A 19,637-nucleotide genomic window follows, 5' to 3' on the forward strand; every position below is an offset into this window, starting at 1 on the left:
CTAGGCTCAATATGTGCTGAAGTGATGGCTCCCTGGTGAGGAAAACTTCGTGTCTCAGGTTTTGACTATTAGATGCAAAAATGCTCCAATTTTTAAGGCTTTCCTAGTAATCAGTGAAACGTAGACTGCTGTTAGAGCAAGTTTCAACTTCCTGGGTTGACTGGAAGCAGCTTAACCACATTCTGAGGCCTCCATTTTGAGGTTGAGAAGAGAGGTAGAAATAGTCCCTCTTCTGTCTTCTTTACTCACCAGAGTCTTAGATTAGGTGTATGTTAATTTAGGGCTCAAACACACTGCGAAGTATCCTAACCATCTAGATGCCACTATGTGCAAGTGAGCCATTTGTTCAATGAGATCTAAACATATATGAATGCAATAAATTGTAGGAATGAGGTGGTGTGGCCCACATTCTCAATAGGACTGTTTTTTGCATGTTTTTTAAAATTTTAAAGTAGCATATATTTCTCATAATCTTAAAAACCACAAAATAACACATCATGTGGTCCAGTCTCATTAAAAGGAAGGAACACATTATATCTGCAACAATCTGAGAGGTCAAAATGTATGCTTCAAGTATTCCAAACTGCGTTACCCACCCAAAACTCTACTCCCCTATGGGCCTTACTACCTGTGTGTTCAATAAAATCGCCCCATACTGTATAGAAGTTATCGTTTTTCTTTGAGCCTCTTGCTACCTGCAGTTTCCATGTTAGCTTTTCCAACAAAGCTGTCTGCCAGACTGCTTCAAACCACTTATCCATGGTCAACCGTTGTAATGTTTTCCATGTACTGGCTATGGTCATTCTCGCCACGGTCAATAAATAAGATCTTTATTCCTAATTCTTGGCAAGTCCTGACTGTACAAATGAAGCAATGCCAGTCCTGGGGTACTCTCTCAAGAAGACTGGTGTAAATGTTCCATCTCTTGGGTGCCTAACCTGTGGTTCTCCGGATGCTTCTAGACTCCAACTCCCATCAGTCCCAGCAAGCATGGTCAGTGGATAAGGAGTTACAGTCCGGCACCATCTAAAGAGCCACTGGTCAACCACCCAAATCTGGTCAGTCACAGCAGCTTTTGCAGACGCTACACAACCCCCAGTCTTGTCCATTATGCCTGAGATTTGAAGCAAGTCGTTTCTTGGACATGAACGATTATGAAATTGTTCATAAGTACCATATGGTTTCTGAATACCTCCCCAATCCCGCATCACTTGAATATATTATTCCAGGCACGTCCAACTCTACAGAGACTGAGATTTACTCCCAGTGTAATAAAACTGGGAGTAATAAAACTTGGGACGTGGGTGGCGCTGTGGGTTAAACCACAGAGCCTAGGGCTTGCCGATCAGAAGGTTGGCGGTTCGAATCCCCGTGACGGGGTGAGCTCCCGTTGCTTTGTCCCAGCTCCTGCCAACCTAGCAGTTTGAAAGCACGTCAAAGTGCAAGTAGATAAATAGGTACCGCTCCGTCGGGAAGGTAAATGGCATTTCCGTGCGCTGCTCTGGTTTGCCAGAAGCGGCTTAGTCATGCTAGCTATGACCCGCTGTACGCCGGCTCCCTCGGCCAATAAAGCGAGATGAGCGCCGCAACCCCAGAGTCGACCACGATTGGGCCTAATAGTCAGGGGTCCCTTTACCTTTAATAAAACTGGCAGTGGTCCACCCATTGTCATTGCCCATATTTGTTGAACTTTTTAAAGGGCGGAGTAACCAGAGTTGTTGAGCTGTTTTTAGGGGGTGAGGCAGATATGAGGGCAAGGCGTGTCATGATTACTCAGGAGCAACCAGGCGGTCTCTTCTTTTAGTCCCGTGATCGGCGTGGAGGACCGTAGCAATCTACCTGTCAATTGCGGTTGACCGGTTGGACATTGCTGTATTATTCTATCCTAAAATGAGTATACCATGAACAACCTTTCAAGTGGGAAAATGCTTTAAAAAGATACATTTCCAAATAAATGCACTAACAGCATTCAGGTTTTTGGGTTTTTCCCCGTTTTCATGTATATTATAGGAAATTCCATGCATGCATTTATTTCAATTTCATAATTTTACCTGCACCATAATAATTGGGCCTCCGTTCTGGTAAAGATGAACCTTCATCTTTGGTAGTAAGACCCCCATCCATCTTTCTACAGCTGCCAAGTAATCTGGAAAAATATAAAAGAGAGATTGCATACATTGGAAGTTATTACAGTAATTGTTTTATGAAAAATGTGTTTATTTCCCTGTTGTTTAGTTCTTGCATGTCTATAAAATAATTAAATGTACACAAATATAAATAATCATTCAAATCCCTGGAATTGCTAACATGAAGGCCGCCATGTTTCTCTTTGCTTCGGCTCTCTGCCAAACCAGAAACCTCCATGTTTTGCTTAAAGTGTGGGCCAGAACTGAGTTACAGTCATGGTTTATATGCTCAAAAATGGAAGTAGCCCTTGCTTGTCTCTTAAACTCTTCCATCACTGCTCCCCAAAAATGTGTTAAGAGCATTTTATGGGCTGATTCACACATTCAAGGTGTGTCTTCCATGTGCTCCCCTTCATGCCATCATTTCCAACTATCCCTGGATATAGGATAGAGAACTATAAAGTTACCTTTCTCTGCTTAATCACATACCTGAGGTAAGCCATGAGATCACATGGGGGAGGGAGGATAGCAAGTGGCTCACAGGTATGAACTTCACATTTGACTTCTAGCAATGTCATCTTAAGTACTGATATTGAACACTGAGCATTTTCTTGAACTTGTTACCTGCATCAGAAGATCTAAGGACGATGGTTTCTTTTTCTAATAGCCAGGCAGGTAGACCTCCCTAGAAAGGAAAAAAGAAAACTATAAAATATACTTGGAAAGCAAAACCATATAAAGATACTTGCCTCAGAAAATAGATGGATTTCCATCCGCTGGAAGCATCTACTATAATAGCCAGCCAGCAGGAATAGTATTATTTGTTCATTTAAGGCATTTTTATACTCCTTAATTATTCACATTTCTAAGTGGTGTACATTTTTTGTCATCAGAGTTCATTTTATATTTATTTATATATATGTGTGTGTGTATAATTTATATATATTTTATATATTTATATATTTATAATTTAATTTAATTATTCAAATTTCTAAGTGGTATACATTTTTTGTCATCAGAGTTCATTTTATATTTATTTATTTATTTTTGTGTGTGTGTGTGTGTGTGTGTGTGTGTGTGTGTGTATAATTTATATATAAATTATATATTTATATATTTATAATTTAATTTAATTATTAAAATTTCTAAGTGGTATACATTTTTGTCATCAGAGTTCATTTTATATTTATTTATTTGTGTGTGTGTGTGTGTGTGTATATATATAATTTATATATAAATTATATATTTATATATTTATAATTTAATTTAATTATTAAAATTTCTAAGTGGTATACATTTTTTGTCATCAGAGTTCATTTTATATTTATTTATATGTGTGTGTGTGTGTGTGTGTGTGTGTAATTTGTGATATTCAGGTTTATACATTTCAATAATCTTACAGTCATTTTAACATTTCCAAACTTGACTTCCTTCCCCCTCTTTCTGCGGTTCCTTAAATTTATTTTTAATATTTTCTGCATATCCAAATTAACTCTAAGTGGTCACATTAAGACAATCCAAAGAAAGTGGGACAATAAAGCAGTATTTTTTTTATCATAAAACCGAACATTATTTTAAAATGTCTGCAGGAAGTATTAGACACGCATCTGAAGTACAGGAAGGAAGGTACCTTTCTAATCTCAGTTGGGAGGGGTTCCACTATCTTGGGGTTACTATGCTGAATTCACAGTCCTAGTCTACCACCTAACAATGCAGATCTATGAGCTGTGTGGCCTAGTGCTCAGAGCAGGGTAAAAGAACCCTAAAATCAACATGAAGCCATGGCTGTGTCCCCAGCAGAGTTGTGTTGCCCCACCTTCATCAAAACGGACAGAGACCTCTTCAAAGGATTTTGAGGGCCATCCAAATGGCTCCACACCCCCAGAGGTGGCACAGCACGACACTTTGAGGAGGCTGGTATCAGGGCTGGCACACACATGGAACATGCTGAGGCTGCCACCTTAGGCAGCGGAAGCCTAAGAGGCACCTCCGCCACCGGCGAAGTGGCGCCAGCTTTCACCAATATGTCGGCCAAATCTCGTAAGGTCTCGTGAGATTTTGCAGGGAACCCGCTGCTGCCACTTTGTGGGCAGTGCCATGCAACCGATGTAAGGAAGGCTTTGGTCGGGCAGCCCTTCCCTGTTTGGTACTAAGTGGGTCTTAAAAATCTACCAGGGCAAATGGAGCAGAACAGCTTGCCTCTGTTCCCTTTGACATTATCAAGATCACATCCTTTAAATTAAAATCTGCCAAACTGGGCTGGACGAGATATTTTAATTTATCTTCCAAAACTGGTCTGAAGTACGTATCATGATATTGATTTCATAGTTTTTGACCCAGCAATATATCACAAATCATGATGGGTGTTAAAAGCTGGGTGATATATTAATTTATCTTCCAAAACTGGTTTGAAGTCCATATCGTTATATTGGTTTAATAATTTTTGACCTGGCAATATACTGTGTGTGTGTGTGCTATGTAAAAATCACAATGTGGGGGGAAGTGTGAAGCCAGACAGTGCCTCTACATAGCTTCATCCTTATTTCAGGCATTGTGATATATTGGAGTATTGCGATGTTTAGCTGGTGATATACAGTGGTACCTCGGGTTAAGAACTTAATTCGTTCTGGAGGTCTGTTCTTAACCTGAAACTGTTCTTAACCTGAAGCACCACTTTAGCTAATGGGGCCTCCCGCTGCCACCACATGATTTCAGTTCTCATTCTGAAGCAAAGTTCTTAACCTGAGGTAATATTTCTGGGTTAGTGGAGTCTGTACCCTGAAGCGTATGTAACCTGAAGCATATGTAACCCGAGGTACCACTGTATCATGATGTTGAAAACCAGGTATCGCCCAGCTGTACTGCTCAATACCATGATTGATGATAGCATTACGTTATGCAGGAAAATCCTAGCACCCAAACTCATATAAGCAACTATTGGGGAACAACACTGATTCCAGTATTGACTTAAAACCACTACTTAAAAGGGGGTTTTCTTGATTCTCTTCTTTTTGTCGCACTCCAGCATGGCCAAGGAACTGAACCAAGATTATAGTTGAAGGAGCAGGTGGGTTTGGACCAGTTTTGGGATGGAAACGAGCAGACAAGCTGCATTTAGGGCATCACAGTATTCCATGTCCATTATCTTGTGAATGTCAGTCAAACGTGAAAACAAGAGCGCTTCCAGACTGTCACTATTCTTGGGTTTAGGGAAGCTTTTAATGTTTCATAGACTATTGTATTTTAATATTCTGTTGGAAGCCACCCAGAGTGGCTGGGGAAACCCAGCCAGATGGGTGGGGTATAAATAAATTATTATTATTATTATTATTATTATTATTATTATTATTATTATTGGGATTCTATGCCACCCTGGCAAATTCAGGCTGTGCAGTTATAGCCGATTGGGAAAGCTTGCGCAGCAAACCTGCAACACAACTGCTTCTGCAAAAGATCAGACTTTTTGCAATACACTGGAAAGCGTGGGATAACACGTCTTCTCGTGCAATGCCCTCTGGCCTCCCCACCAACAAATGAGGATAAATATTTACCATGTCCCATTCTGCACATATATATGGCCCAGCCCTCAGGATGACGAACAAGCCAATCTCATCGGCAAGCCGCAGGAAACTCTCAAGGTCTCGATCACCAGCGAAGTTGTAAACTCCTGGCTCAACTTCGTGAAAGTTCCACGGGACATACCTGCAAATACCACATACGCCTCTTACGTTAGAATTACAAAAATGACACAAGCAGCAATATAATTGCACCTGAAGGAATTACACCTAACAGCCAGGTGGGATATGAAGTGCAGATGTTCCTTTTCTGAATGCATGAACAGGCCTTCGCACGAGAGGGTTCAGAGTTGGGTGGGAATTCATGCAAAGACTCTCCTGCATGTGAAAAGCATGCCTCTCCCTCTTAATTGTGCGCCATGCTTGTGTGTTTTGATTTGTGCTTCCGTGCACAGAACTGCACACAGTACTTTTTCCTCTGCTTGTGGCTCTTTGGATCCAAGCTAAAGGATTTGTTTTTCCATCGATTTGAAACACAACTCTAACATGAACAAAGCTCTTGTATGGTTGCCATTTGCTTTGACAAGGCTCGCGCATGAGAACCTTTCAGTACAGACCAGGAGTTGACAACCTAAGGCCCAGGGGCTGGATGCGGCCCAATCGCCTTCTCAATTGGGCCGGCGGATGGTCCGGTAATCAGCGTGTTTTTACACGAGTAGAATGTGTCCTTTTATTTAAAATGCATCTCTGGGTTATGTGTGGGGCCTGCCTGGTGTTTCTACATGAGCAGAATGTGTGCTTTTATTTAAAATGCATCTCTGGGTTATTTGTGGGGCATAGGAAATCGTTCCATTTCCCCCCAAAAAAATAAAGTCTGGCCCCTCACATGGTCTGGGAGATGGTGGACCGGCCCACGGCTGAAAAAGATTGCTGGCCCCTAGTACAGACTGTGCTTTTCTCATGCATGATGAAGCGATTGTGCTGCTGGCTACTTCTGACAAGCTTTTCAGTATGTCAGAGCACGTGAATCTAGCTCTCTCTGGTGGCTCTATCTTAGAATCACACTTTGGGAGGGATATTGCTGTTGACAGGGATATTGCTGTTTTAGAGATGCAAAAGCAGCAAGGCTTTCACAAAAGCATAACACTAAAAAAGGTTTGTCATTATATCTGCTCTAAATAAGAATGCCGTTACTCATGGAGAAGGTATCAGAACAAAATCTGTCACCAAGGAAAGGTGATGGGACATAGAATTCAGTGTCACACGAACACCAGTACAGTGTCACACGAACACTAGTACAGTCTGTAACCTGAAGTGTATGTAACCTGAAGCGTATGTAACCTGAGGTACCACTGTATTGTTTCTTTTTGATGCAGCAAGTTTCTAGTTGTTGAAGCTGCAAAAATAGTCTGGAGAACAAATGGGCAAAGCTTGGTAAATCTTGATAAATAGCATAGAATTTCCCCATGTCATAATAATAATAAGCAGAATGATCAAGTGCATCCAACCTTTCTTAATTTGCAGTTTATGGAAGTTGCAGAAAGCAACTTTTACCCCGGAGAAGCGTTTTGACTTACTTTAAAGCACAGCATACTGTTCTGCTTCCCCCCCCCCCCCCGAAGAAGCAAATAGGCAGAAATGCATGACTGCGCCAATACATCTTGAACTGCCACAGCACAAGGAAGGCAGAAGCAATAAGCTGGATGCACATACTGTATTTTTTGCCCTATAGGACGCACTTTTCCCCCTCCAAAAATGAAGGGGAAATGTGTGTGCGTCCTATGGGGCGAATGCAGGCTTTCGCTGAAGCCTGGAGAGCGAGAGGGGTCAGTGCGCACCGACCCCTCTCGCTCTCCAGGCTTCAGGAAGCTATCCGCAAGCCGTGGGAGCTCTGCGAGAGTTCCTGTCAGGCTCCCAAGGCTTGCGGATAGCAGCTTCCAAACCTGACCTGGTTTGGAGGCTGGTGGTGGGGAAAGCAGCGCTTCTCCCCACCGCCAGCCCCACAAGCTCGGGGGACAGCGGGGAGGCGGAGCGCACCTTCCCGCTGTTCCCCGACCTGGTTTGGAGGCTGGCGGTGGGAGCTGCCTGCAGCCCGAAGCCTGGGGCGCGCTGAGCCACGCGCCCCGGGCTTTGGGAAGATATCCGCAAGCCTGGGGAGACTGGCGCGACTTCCCGCCGGGCTCCCTAGGCTTGCGGATAGCAGCCTGTTCTGGGGGCTGGGGTGGGGGAAGCTTGGGCTTCCCCTGCCCCAGCCCTGCGCCTGGGGGGGAAATAAATTTTTCCCCCTTTATTCCCCCCCCCCAAAAAAAACTAGGTGCGCCCTATGGGCCAGTGCGCCCTATAAGGCAAAAAATACGGTATATATCTGCTCATTTTAGGTAGCAGTACCTTGCTCTGGAATAAACGGAAGTCAAGAGTAAACAACTGTATTACACCGCTTTCAGAAAGTGTTCCTGGCTACCTTTTAATTGGGCAACGGGCAACATCTCTCGTGAACTGGACTCCAGCCAATTTTTCTCCTACAACTATAATGAGTTTCTTGTATTGCTACACCTTCTGGCTCTTTGCCAATGAAGTCAATACATAACTCGGGCTGCATCTTCAGAGGACGCCTCACCCCTTCTAATGGTTGCCTGAGAACCACTCTTGCTACCTACGTTTGGATGGCATCAAGACCTGCCATCTTCATCTTCAAGAGGCGGTCTTTCCAGTAGTACCGGGGAACGCGGGAGTAATGGAAGCTGCCCGAGATGTAACGGAATGGTTTCCCATCCTTGAGGAAGCAGTTGTGGGCATAATCGATCCCAAAGCTTCTCTGGGATGTGACCTGTGAAGATACGTTAGGTGGACAGGAGCTTTAGCTTTCGGGAAAGAACAGAAGTTTTCCCCCAATTTTTTTTATTGATTTTCCAAATTTTTAACAAATGCAACATAACGTAAGAAACAAAACATATAGAAAACAAACAAACGTAGACAATTTCTTCCAATCAAAATCCAAGCTAATTTCCATTGTTAAGTGACTTCCTCAAATCCTTCCTAACTGATTTTCATTAAATCTCATTTTAGCAATTTTCCAATACTCATTTTCTAATACAATTAACTAATTCAAATTACTAACTTCCTTCCTTTTCATCATCATCTCAACCCATAGTATTCTACAATTCAACATATCTTAATCCTAAATCAATTTTTATTTTATTTTATTTTTTAACACAAGCAGAGACATGGCCCTTCCATGCTAGGAGAGGGAGGCACGCTTTCCTCTAACCAACAATTTCCAGCCTCCAGTCTAGAATTTATTCGTTTAACGCAAAATACTAACAGCACTGTAACAATTCAGAATTGACCACCACACATACAAGACCCAAAACACACCGCTGTGCTGATCAAACGTTACCAAAATTACAATTTTAACCTTTACAGCAGAAGTGGGGAGCCTGCAGCCCCCCAAATGTTACATTGGACATGAAAGCTGGGGCTGATGGGAGTTGTGGGTCCAATAATATCTAGGGGGTGCAGGTTAGCCACCTCTGTGCTAGGGAATATTTATTATAACACGTGCCCTGGCATCACTATTTCTGCCAAATCATTAGCTTTGTGTACCAGCACTGAACTATTCAATCCTAAAAGAAACATCTATAAATCAATTATCTCTACAAAATCAGCATTTCTTTTTTTAAAAAAAGAATTACAGTGGTACCTCGGGTTAATAACTTAATTCGTTCTGGAGGTCCACTCTTAACCCGAAATTGTTCTTAACCTGAGGTACCACTTTAGCTAATGGGGCCTCCTGCTGCCACCACACAACGTCTGTTCTCATCCTGAAGCAAAGTTCTTAACCTGAGGTACTATTTCTGGGTTAGCAGTCTCTGTAACCTGCAGCATCTGTAACCTGAAGCATCTGTAACCTGAGGTGCCACTGTACATTCCTACCTTCCGCTTTTTCTTTCAACCCTCTTATTTTAATATTTTTCTTCCATAACCCTATTCTATAGGTACATGCCTTTAGGTCTATATTAGCCATCCTCTCTCTCCCAACCCTGATCTTCTCCTGTCTTGGATCTCTTGCTCTTCACATCCCACCAACCTTAAAAGCTCCGCCCTCGCTGCCCAGTTTAGCTTGAACCCATTTCTCAGAACACCTGACTGATGCCACCTCTCATGGTTTAAAAGCCAACTTTTCTATGAAATCTTTGGAACAATCCCCTAGTTCCCATGCCCTACAGGTAGCTAAGTGTAAACATAACTGAAATAATCACAGATTCCTTCCCCATTTCCCCGACTCTGCTTTATTTCTTGTTCCCCGTACTGATTTTTAGACTGTAAACTCAAGTCAGGGACCTGTCCTCCTCTTGCATTCCATCCACCACCATGCACACGGACAGTGCTATATAATTAAATATCTACTTACTAATCACTCTACCGTACTTCTCTATTTCAGGCAGAAGTTGCAAGTTCTTTTCTTGGGTCGCGTACTAAAATAAGATTTTAATTCCACCAAAACAGTCTCATTTAAGTTCTTCCACAGCATGAATTAGTTCTTCCACAGCATGACAAGATAGCAATCCTACTGCAAGGTCCACTTGGGATGAGCAGGTACAGAATAAATAAAAATTAAAAAAATTCGTCCAGTAGAACCTTAGAGATCAACTAAGTTTGTTCTGGGTATAAGCTTTCGTGTGCATGCATACTTCTTCAGATACACTGAAAGAGAAGTCACCAGACCCTTATATATAGTGGGAGGGTGGGGTGGGGTGGGGTTTTTCTCAGAAGGGCAGTAGGAGATGGGTGATGGACTCAATGGGTATGGTAAACTGTTGGACTGTTAACAACTGCACTTAGTCCTGCAGGAAAAACCAAGGGATAGTAAGCAGGTGACCAAAAATAGCTTTAGCATATGTCATGAGACAAGAATCCAATATCCAATATCTCTATTCAGACCAGGTCTCTCCATAGTTTTCAGTTTAGTAATAAGTTGAATGTATGTCGTTGGGGAAGAGACTCCTCTTTGTAGTCAGGGCTAGATTTGAGTCTTCTTTTAATTTGTATACCACTTTCCACAAAAGGAGATTGTGTTCAGAGTAGGTCACAATACACAAAGCAGAAGAAGCAATACACAACACGCCCAAAGCCACAACAATGAGTATGTTTTAATTTAATATTTTTAATGCATTTCAACAATTTCAACAGCAATTCACAGATCAAAACACAACACTCCAATAAAAAAATCAATGCAAGAACTCTGGATAAATATGAAAGTGCCACCATACAAAAGCATAAATTAATAGGAATTTTCAAAAACACAACATTCTGGTTTGACAACTTGTCTCACAACCTTACCTGGGGCAATGTTACACACCCCAAACGTAGGCTATTCTCAGAGTTTTCATTAAAGTTTCAGGGGCGTTTCAAAGGTAGCATCCCAATAAGCTATTAAATTTTGTACCTGCTCAGCAGGATCCCAGAGAAATCGTGGCATTTTATGAACAAGAAGATGCACTGCACAAGCCAAATGAAATAAATTATTTCATGCTGATGATTGAGAACGCAGAATTATCTCAGTTATTTCTGCTCTACTTCCCAATCTCATTGGCATTCCATAATAAAACGTCCCTGGGCTAACGTACACAAAAGTGTTTTGTCCGACCTTGTACAAGCCAACAAAGAATGGATTCAAGAAATAGGCAGCAATATTCAGAGGAAATATCTGCCCTCCGTGAGTATGCCCAGACAAGATCAAATTTATATCTGGCCGAGCTTGGAGAGCCCATTTAGCAGCAAGTGGCTGGTGGGCAAGAAGAACGATGGCATGATCTGTGCCACAGTCTCCAAGAGCCTTATTTAAATCCATCCCATGGCCAGGGTAATGCATTGCAGTAGCCTCAATATCGTCTACCCCTGCCAGACAAAACCAATCGGTGCTCCTACCCTTGGGGGACATAATCTTGATGTTCTCATTATGCAGAGGGCGGATGTTTAGTGATCTCAGCACTTCAAACCAACTGTTGACATCAGAGGTATAGTACTCATGGTTTCCTGTGACAAAATAAGTTCCCAGTGGGGAGTTAAGCATGCCAAGAGGTTTCACAGCATGCCCAAGGCCTTCCACGTCAGAATCAGTCAAGTCACCCACAATCACCGTGATATCCGGTTTCAAGGCCCTAACCATTTTTACAACCATTTCCAGTTTGGTCTTGCCAATGGTTGGCCCCAGGTGAATATCTGAAAGCAAGACCACCTTCAATTGGTCCATAGACAGTGGCAGTTTGTGAAGAGGAATCACTACTGACTTCACTGCAGGTGGCTGGGAAGCATTGAGGAGTCCCAGAACAGTCAACACAACTGTCAACACAACTGCTAGAGCTGGCTTTATTGCCAGTTTGGCATTTTTACTGGCACTGCCCATCTTTGCCTGCCTTTGGAGCAAGTGATTATAAACTTGTTCCAAGGAGCCTAGGACAAAGAGGCAGAATATAAGGAGGATGTACCCTCCAAGGCAGGTATGAGCAGCTAAAGAAAATAAATATGGTTCCTCTGCAACAAGCAGAAGAACTGTAAAAAAGCTCGAGTGTGCCAAAATCAGGAACATTAACACAGCTGTTTTCCATAAGGTGAAACAGGACAACATGGGAGTTGGTGATCTGTAGAACACGGTCACAAGGCTTCTCCATATGTGAAGCGATCCTATGAACATCAGGGCGTTAGCAAATAGTAACATCTGCAGTCTGACCAGCCACCTCAAACGCTTCTCCTCAATCCTGTCAGCCAAAAGTGTCCGAGATGCTATCATGGAGAAGAAGACAATTCCAGCAACTGCTGCAGCCTTAGTTTTAAGGGACAACTGTTTGAAGATCATCTTTATTCTTGAATGGTCCCAGATTCTTCCTTGTTCTCCTACAATATTTTCCAGCAGGCAACAACGTAGCTCTGGAGGGATTTCTTGGTCTGAAACCCAGTAATACCATCAGCTCTGGATAATAAAGAACATTCCCTAGTGTAGAAACCAGGAAAAAGGAACCAATGATACACAGCAATTGTGACACTACATTAAAAAAACTATTACTGTCTTGAAAATATTTTCAAAACACGTTGAATTAGAAGTACAGTGGAACCTCGGTTTTTGAGCATCTTGGAAGCTGAACGATTTGGAACACGAATGCTGAAAACCCAGAAGTGAATGCGTCCATTTTTGAACGCGCCTTGGAAGTCGAACAACTTCTGAGGCCCATTTCTCCATTTTCTCAATGGAATTTGCCGACCGCTCATTGCGCCTCGGTTGTCGAACATTTTGGAAGTCAAACAGTTTTCTGGAATGGATTACGTTTGACAACCGAGGTACCACTGCGTGTGCAGCAGCAGAATTTTGAGCTTCAGAAACCTCCACATTTATTGTGCCGCTTGAGAAGCTCACTGGCCAGAACTGGGAGATCTGGTCCAGAGGAGCAAGGGGGTGGTTTTTGGCCACAGGGCTCTGGAATGTTCCCTCCCTTGGAGGCCTCTCCTTGGAAGCCGGCTGGTACGCGTGAGTACTTCTGAGCCCCAAGGGAGGACCAGGGGAGGAGATGGCTGAACTCCACATCCTGAACGGCACATCCTGGAGTTCAGCCATCTCCTCCCCTGGTCCTCCCTTGGGGCTCAGAAGTACTCACCCGTACCAGCTGACTTCCGAGAAGAACCCTCCAGCGACTCTGTGCAGCACATTTATGTCCACAATGTATTCTTACTTTGTAAATGATAGGCATCAGGTGTATAACCAGTTTCCACAAGAATCAGAAACGATCCTTCTCTGAACCAGTTCAACTATAGCTAGCAGTTCATAAGTAGTGTTCCCACCCTCAAAGTTTACTCAGCTTTCGGAAATATTGTCTCATTTTGTGGGTTCAGCACCACAAACTGATACAGATACAATGGATGCTCTAGGAATGCATCTCATATTGCTCAGATGGTCCTGGTTAGCAGTGGCACCAAAATGACACATCACAGCTAGGTGAGGCAAGAAAGGAAAGGGCTGATTGCTACACAGGGTGAGTCAATTCCTGTCCCTGCATGATGTTTTTGTCCCACAGCAGCTGCAGCATCAGCTAACACAATCCCAAATGGCACAAACTCAGAAAACTTAAAAAAAATAAATCACGAACACATCAGTCACACAAACACAAATGTTATGTTGTCCACCCTGGCCAGTATAATCTTGACAAAATCTTGTAATCGTGAACTTTTTTGTGGTCTCATTTGTGGCACATGATCAGGGCTTGTCTAAGACCTGTCAATGCCTGAGGCAGAACTTCCCCTGCCACCCCCATGATGGAAGGGGGCACAAGGCTCTGCAAGCCCCTCTCCATCTCCTCAAGCCTTGCCTTCCCAACAGGCTGTGCCAGGGAGGGGTGGGGAACTTCAGAAAGCGCTGCTCTTTAAGGAGAAGTACTTTCCTGTGTTCCTTTCCAGGAGAACACAGTGCCCTTCTGCCACTGCTGAAGCCTCCCTTACCTGGGTTGCTTCTGCAGTGGCGGTGGGGCGATGTGCTCACGTGAGCGCCGCCTCTTCCATTTCTGCCGCCTGAGGCGGCTGCCTCATCTAGTGTCGTGGGTGGGCCGGCTCTGAACAAGAAGACTGCTCCTTACAATTAGGCAATATAGCAGACAAGAGTATGCTTGTAATTCACAAGTTCAGATCTTTGACATGGTTGTAGCCATTGTGATTCCACTCTTCTCAACAAGGATGCTTTGTTTAAGCTATTGTTTCCCATGCGTAATGCTTTGGGGACCTTAAGATTGTTTGTTAGTTACTGTTTTGCCCAAACATCCCAATGGTTTTTTTTGGATTGTCCAAAATTATACTTTCCATCGTAGCAAAGCTCATGAAAGCAAGATAATGTAACATGCACTTGTACTAACAAAGCGGCAATTCTTGTTCCTAAAACTAATGTAGGAAAAAATTATGCTGTGGTTGCGTCCATGTAAACAGGCTAGAAATAGCAATGTGCAACATCAAATACTATTAAGAGTCAAAGTTGGTTGCTGTTAAAAACTACAACACTGCCTGCTTGCTTATTCTAATCACTGACAGCAACACCTAATAGCCTCTAGCAAAAGGTTACATAATATTGGATTAAAAAATGCATACTGTATGTAAAGTAGCAGGTGAACAGATATCTTGTTTCCTTTTATGTTACTGCTAATGAGCTGCATTAGACGCAGGGGGCGCTGTGGTCTAAACCACAAAGCCTAGGACTTGCCAATCAGAAGGTTCGAAAGCATGTCAAAAGTGCAAGTAGATAAATAGATACCACTCTGGCAGGAAGATAAACAGCGTTTCCGTGCGCTGCTCTGGTTCGCCAGAAGTGGCTTAGTCATGCTGGCCACATGACTGTACGCCGGCTCCCTTGGCCAGTAAAGTGAGATGAGCGCCACAACCCCAGAGTTGGCCACGATTGGACCTAATGGTCAGGGTCCCTTTACCTAATGAGCTGCATTATTATTTAAATATTTCAACACAGTAGAACGATAAAGACCTGTGTAGATAAATCCAATAAATAATAAAATAAATTGAACCAAAGAATCAGGGAGGACTACACAAATACAGAAGAACAAAACAAAATTCAATATTTTAAAAAGTGGAAGCTACAGATTTTAACCAACAATTAAACATATAAAAACATCACAGAATCTATCGCAGACATGCAATTCTAGAAAGGAAAAGCCATGTGACAATTTAGGTAGAACATATTTTCAAAGTTTCCTAAATTACCTCAAATTTTAAAAAGTATGTAACATCACAAAAAATACAGAATGTGCAAAGGGCCATAAAATCATTTTACAGGTGAAGAACTAAGAAGGAATGCAACTCCAAAAGGTAGTTTCTCAATCAGCCATAGTTCCAATATAGGAAGCTTGGGGAGGAAAGCAGCTTAAAGAAGGGGCACTTCCTCACAAGGTGTTTGGAACTACATTGGTCAGTCTGTTGAGACTACCCAGCTAGACCTCTGGATTAGTAAAGCACATGGGGAATTGACAAACCCTGCGTGGTTTTGCTGATCCCTCAGTTCTGCTGCAAAACGTGACATTTGCCAGGAAAAAAACCACCCAAACACTTGTAAATCCTGAGATTACATGAAGCTCAAGGGTCCCAGAACTTCTCTCCCAGACTACCATACAATGCGATAAGGTAAAAGGTAAAGGGATCCCTGACCATTAGGTCCAGTCATGACCGACTCTGGGGTTGCGGCGCTCATCTCGCTTTACTGGCTGAGGGAGCCGGCGTACAGCTTCCAGGTCACGTGGCCAGCATGACTAAGCCGCTTCTGGCGAACCAGAGCAGCGCACGGAAATGCCGTTTACCTTCCCGCCAGAGCGGTACCTATTCATCTACTTGCACTTTGATGTGCTTTCGAACTGCTAGGTTGGCAGGAGCAGGGACCGAGCAACGGGAGCTCACCCTGTCGCGGGGATTTGAACCGCCAACCTTCTGATCGGCAAGTCCTAGTCTCTGTGGTTTAACCCACAGCGCCACCCTGTCCCTTATACAGTGCGATACTGGCTAGCATTGATTTATTTCACATAAAATGCAACAGGAAGTCTTTCAACCTGTCACCTGGTTTCCAAAGTCCACTCGTGGCTCGCTCCCTTCCTTTGCTAGAGACAGGGGAGTAAATTCGTTTTATAGAGCACTCTGGGAGTTCAGCAACAGAGGAAAAGCAGTAGCAGCAATTGTGGAGCTTGTGTGGATCTCTGGGCTAGGCGAAGATAAGGGTGTTTTCATGTACACAGAGCAAAGCAGACGAAGCGAAACACACCCTTTTGCAACTCTGGCTATTTTCTGTGCCCTTCCTCAATCACAATTCTGCTCAAAACCCTATGCAGTCCTCGCAGATCCATCTGCTAAGGCTCGGTTCCCTCCTGTTCCTCACACCCCCGACCCAGCCCTCATCGTACAGGAGACCCACTTGCATTCAGAGATGGCGGTGCGTGGAATTGAATTGCACTGCGCTCACCATAACGCAGCAGACCCACAACCCTCCACTGCTCCGGGGAGCCCAGCGCGGAAATGCAAAAGAGTGCCTTTCTCCTGCGCAAGAAATAACCAAGGCTACGATCGGGGAAACGGGGAGGGGGATACAGCAGCAGCAAGATCAACTTACAGGCGATCCGAATCCCGCATGCAGAAGCTGCAGTAAGAGCAGAGCAAACATTGCCGCAACCAAAAAAAACCCAGATGATGGAAAAAGGAAGGTCGTTCCAGCTTCAGCCCTCCGACCGCCTGACTTCGGAGTCAGCTGACTGGAGCTTCCGCCTCGGCTTCCCCCAACCAGCCAATTGCAATGCGGGGGAAAAAAAGGAAAGAAGAGGTGGGGAGGGGAGAGGGAGGAAAAGGAATTCAGGAAAAGGTGACGCAGGTTTTCAAACCATTTGCCAGCTTCATTATTTTTCTTCCATCACGTCTATTCGTGGTCGATGCTGCCCTTGAAGGACGTAAATCACCCAAAAGGCATTTGTAATAAAATACCATTGCAATGAAGGGGGGACGGACACATTTTTATTCTGCAACTGAAAGCAGTAAAATTCCTGCATTGCTTTTTGTGTGTGTGTGTAAAATTGTAAAACATCAGACGTTGAAAATTTCCTGATAAAGGGCTGCCTTCAGATATCTTCTAAAATAAGGTTACCATGTTTTTTTCAAAGAATCTGGGGATACTTTTTTTTGAAAATAATAATAATAATAATAAATTTTTATTTATATCCCGCCCTCCCAAGCCGAAGCTGGGCTCAGGGCGGCTAACAACAATCAAAATAATCCAACATTCTAAAAACATTCATTATAAAGTTAATTAAAATCAAATTAATGGCAACCATTAAGCAACATTCTGTGCAGATTGCCAGAGGAGGGGGTCAGGCTGTGCCCTGATCAAAGGCCTGGTGGAACAGCTCTGTCTTGCAGGCCCTGCGGAAGGATGTCAGGTCCTGCAGGGCCCTAGCCTCTTGTGACAGAGTGTTCCACCAGATTGGAGCCGCGGCCGAGAAGCCCTGGCTCTAGTTGAGGCCAGCCTAACCTCTCTGTGGCCTGGGATCTTCAGGATGTTTTTATTTGCAGGCCGTAAATTTCTCTGTGGGACATACCAAAAGAAAAAAGTTTTATTTTTTAAAAAGATTAAGAATATCTTCTCTTCTGTGGTCTCCTCTGTTGTGTGGCCTTCCTCTGGGTCCCAGCTTGCTCTCTTGGAGCGCTAGGTGCCGTGGAGTAGGCTCAGACCAGGCCTGGGCTCAGCCACGTGTCCTTGCCCTCCCGGTGCTCTCCTACCTCTCCTCAGTGGCAGTGGCAGCAGCGCAGCAAGGTCAGGGCTCCCCTCTTTTTTCTCCTTCCTCTTTCTTTCTCTCTCTTCCTTCTCCTTCTCCCTGCATTGGCTCCAGGGTTTTCTGGCCCCGGAGCACCACTGGGCAGTCAGCTGGGTGGCCAGGTGCTGTCACTCCTGGCTCGATTTGGGTTGCGGGGTGGTGTCAGCGGTTCCCCAGTTGACGTGCCGGGCATCCCTGGTTCCCCCTCAACAGCAGCAGTCTCAGCAGCCCGGAGCCAGCCTGGTAGCGCAGTTGGCTCTGGCTGGCTTCAGGAGCTGCCCACTGCCGTGGTGCTCACCATTTTGCTTCGCCGGAAGTCCTCATATGATGTGTCTCGTGCTGTTGAACCAATTACACAACATTCATTCCCTACTACTAAATCTACAACACTTAAAATCTAAATCCGGGTACAATGAATGGAATCCGGGGACGGATTTTGTCTGGGGACAGATTTGTAAATCCTGGGACTATCCCTGGGAAACAGGGAAATCTGGTAACCATATTCTAAAAGTCTGATGGGAGGCTGCCTGTAACCTCACTTCTCACAGTGAGGGAACCATCAGAAGTCCCTCAGAGCTGGACCTCAGTGAACAATGAACAATGGGTGAACAGTGAACAATGCTCCTTCAGGTATACTGGGCTGTGGCCGTTTAGGGCTTTAAAGGTCAGCTCCAACACTTTCAATTGTGCTTGGAAATGCACTGGGAGGCAATGAAGATCCTGTAGGTCCTTATATGGTCCTGGCAGCATAGCTGTCAACGTTTCCCTTTTTTTTACAGGAAATTCTCTTATTCCGAATAGGATTCCTCGCAAGAAAAGGGAAAAGTTGACAGCTATGCCTGGAAGCCACTCCCGGTCACCAGTCTAGAAACTCAGCTGTAGTGTATTCTTGATTTGATTCAAAGGCTTCCAAATTGGGAAGTAACTCTGAACAATCCTTGATTACCAAACATACCCCCTGCACATCAGGATGAACACTTCACAGGGCCTTCTGCAGAAATCCACAGAGGTGCTCTCCCAGGCCACATGCCTCTTAGACAGCTAAACATTACTAAACTGAAACCTAAGCATTATTAATGTCCGCAGTCAAAATGTCGAGTGAGTTGGGAACGTCAGTTCAGCCCGAAGTGGCTGCGCTTTAATAGCACTTCTCAGAGATGGAAAGAAGATAAAGTCCCAACCGGAGAAGAATGGCAGATTAACTTGATGGATTATGCCAAAATGGCAAAAATGACCTGGAAGAATCAGAAATCAGGAAGACCAAAAATTTAATACGGAACATAGCTGTCAACTTTTCCCTTTTCTTGCAAGGAATCCTATTCGGAATAAGGGAATTTCCCTTAAAAAAAAGGAAAATGTTGACAGCTATGATAAGGAATGGGGGAGAATTTATCATTTATCTTAAACACCATAAACAGCAAAAACCATTAGTAGGATTGGAATAACCCTTGTCGTTTAATGGTGAATATTGGATATAACGGAGATGTAAAAGATCCGGAGTGTTATAAAAGACGCAGGAGGAAATGATGTGCAATGAGACCCACGAAGGGGAGGAGGGAAGTCCAGGAGATTGTTTGGAATCTTGTTTTTAATGCTGTGTGTTGGTTGGATATGTGATTGTGAAACTTTAATGTGAAAAACCAAATATATATATTGCCCTGTAGCCT

General features: G+C 43.8%; 2 protein-coding genes across 4 annotated transcripts in view; both read right to left on the reverse strand.

Moving 5' to 3' along the window:
* GLB1 (galactosidase beta 1) overlaps positions 1 to 16,908 on the reverse strand; it is a 40,381-nt gene extending 23,473 nt beyond the window's left edge. Inside the window, exons 1-6 of one of the 2 annotated variants that reach the window (XM_077916432.1) lie at positions 16,779 to 16,883; positions 10,053 to 10,223; positions 8,299 to 8,468; positions 5,678 to 5,828; positions 2,751 to 2,811; positions 2,052 to 2,146 (exon numbers count right to left, since the gene is read on the reverse strand). In XM_077916432.1, coding sequence (XP_077772558.1) covers positions 2,052 to 2,146; positions 2,751 to 2,811; positions 5,678 to 5,828; positions 8,299 to 8,330 — 339 coding nt within the window. In that variant the 5' untranslated portion in view covers positions 8,331 to 8,468; positions 10,053 to 10,223; positions 16,779 to 16,883. Of the gene's footprint in view, positions 1 to 2,051; positions 2,147 to 2,750; positions 2,812 to 5,677; positions 5,829 to 8,298; positions 8,469 to 10,052; positions 10,224 to 16,778 lie in introns of both variants that reach the window. The other variant, XM_028750122.2, reaches the window with a different exon arrangement.
* TMPPE (transmembrane protein with metallophosphoesterase domain) lies at positions 10,780 to 16,907 on the reverse strand. Of its 2 annotated transcripts, none has more exons than XM_028750124.2 (2): positions 16,779 to 16,907; positions 10,780 to 12,632 (listed from the first exon to the last, which is right to left on the reverse strand). In XM_028750124.2, the coding sequence occupies exon 2, from the start codon at positions 12,495 to 12,497 to the stop codon at positions 11,169 to 11,171; it is 1,329 nt and encodes a 442-aa protein (XP_028605957.2). In that variant the 5' UTR covers positions 12,498 to 12,632; positions 16,779 to 16,907; the 3' UTR covers positions 10,780 to 11,168. The 2 variants fall into 2 exon arrangements, with proteins under 2 accessions (XP_028605957.2, XP_028605958.2); XM_028750125.2 differs by having other exon boundaries at positions 10,780 to 12,586; positions 16,779 to 16,898.
* Positions 16,909 to 19,637: the final 2,729 nt, after the last annotated feature.

This window comes from Podarcis muralis, chromosome 12 (assembly GCF_964188315.1).
Source record: "Podarcis muralis chromosome 12, rPodMur119.hap1.1, whole genome shotgun sequence".
Taxonomy (NCBI): Eukaryota; Metazoa; Chordata; class Lepidosauria; order Squamata; family Lacertidae; genus Podarcis; species Podarcis muralis.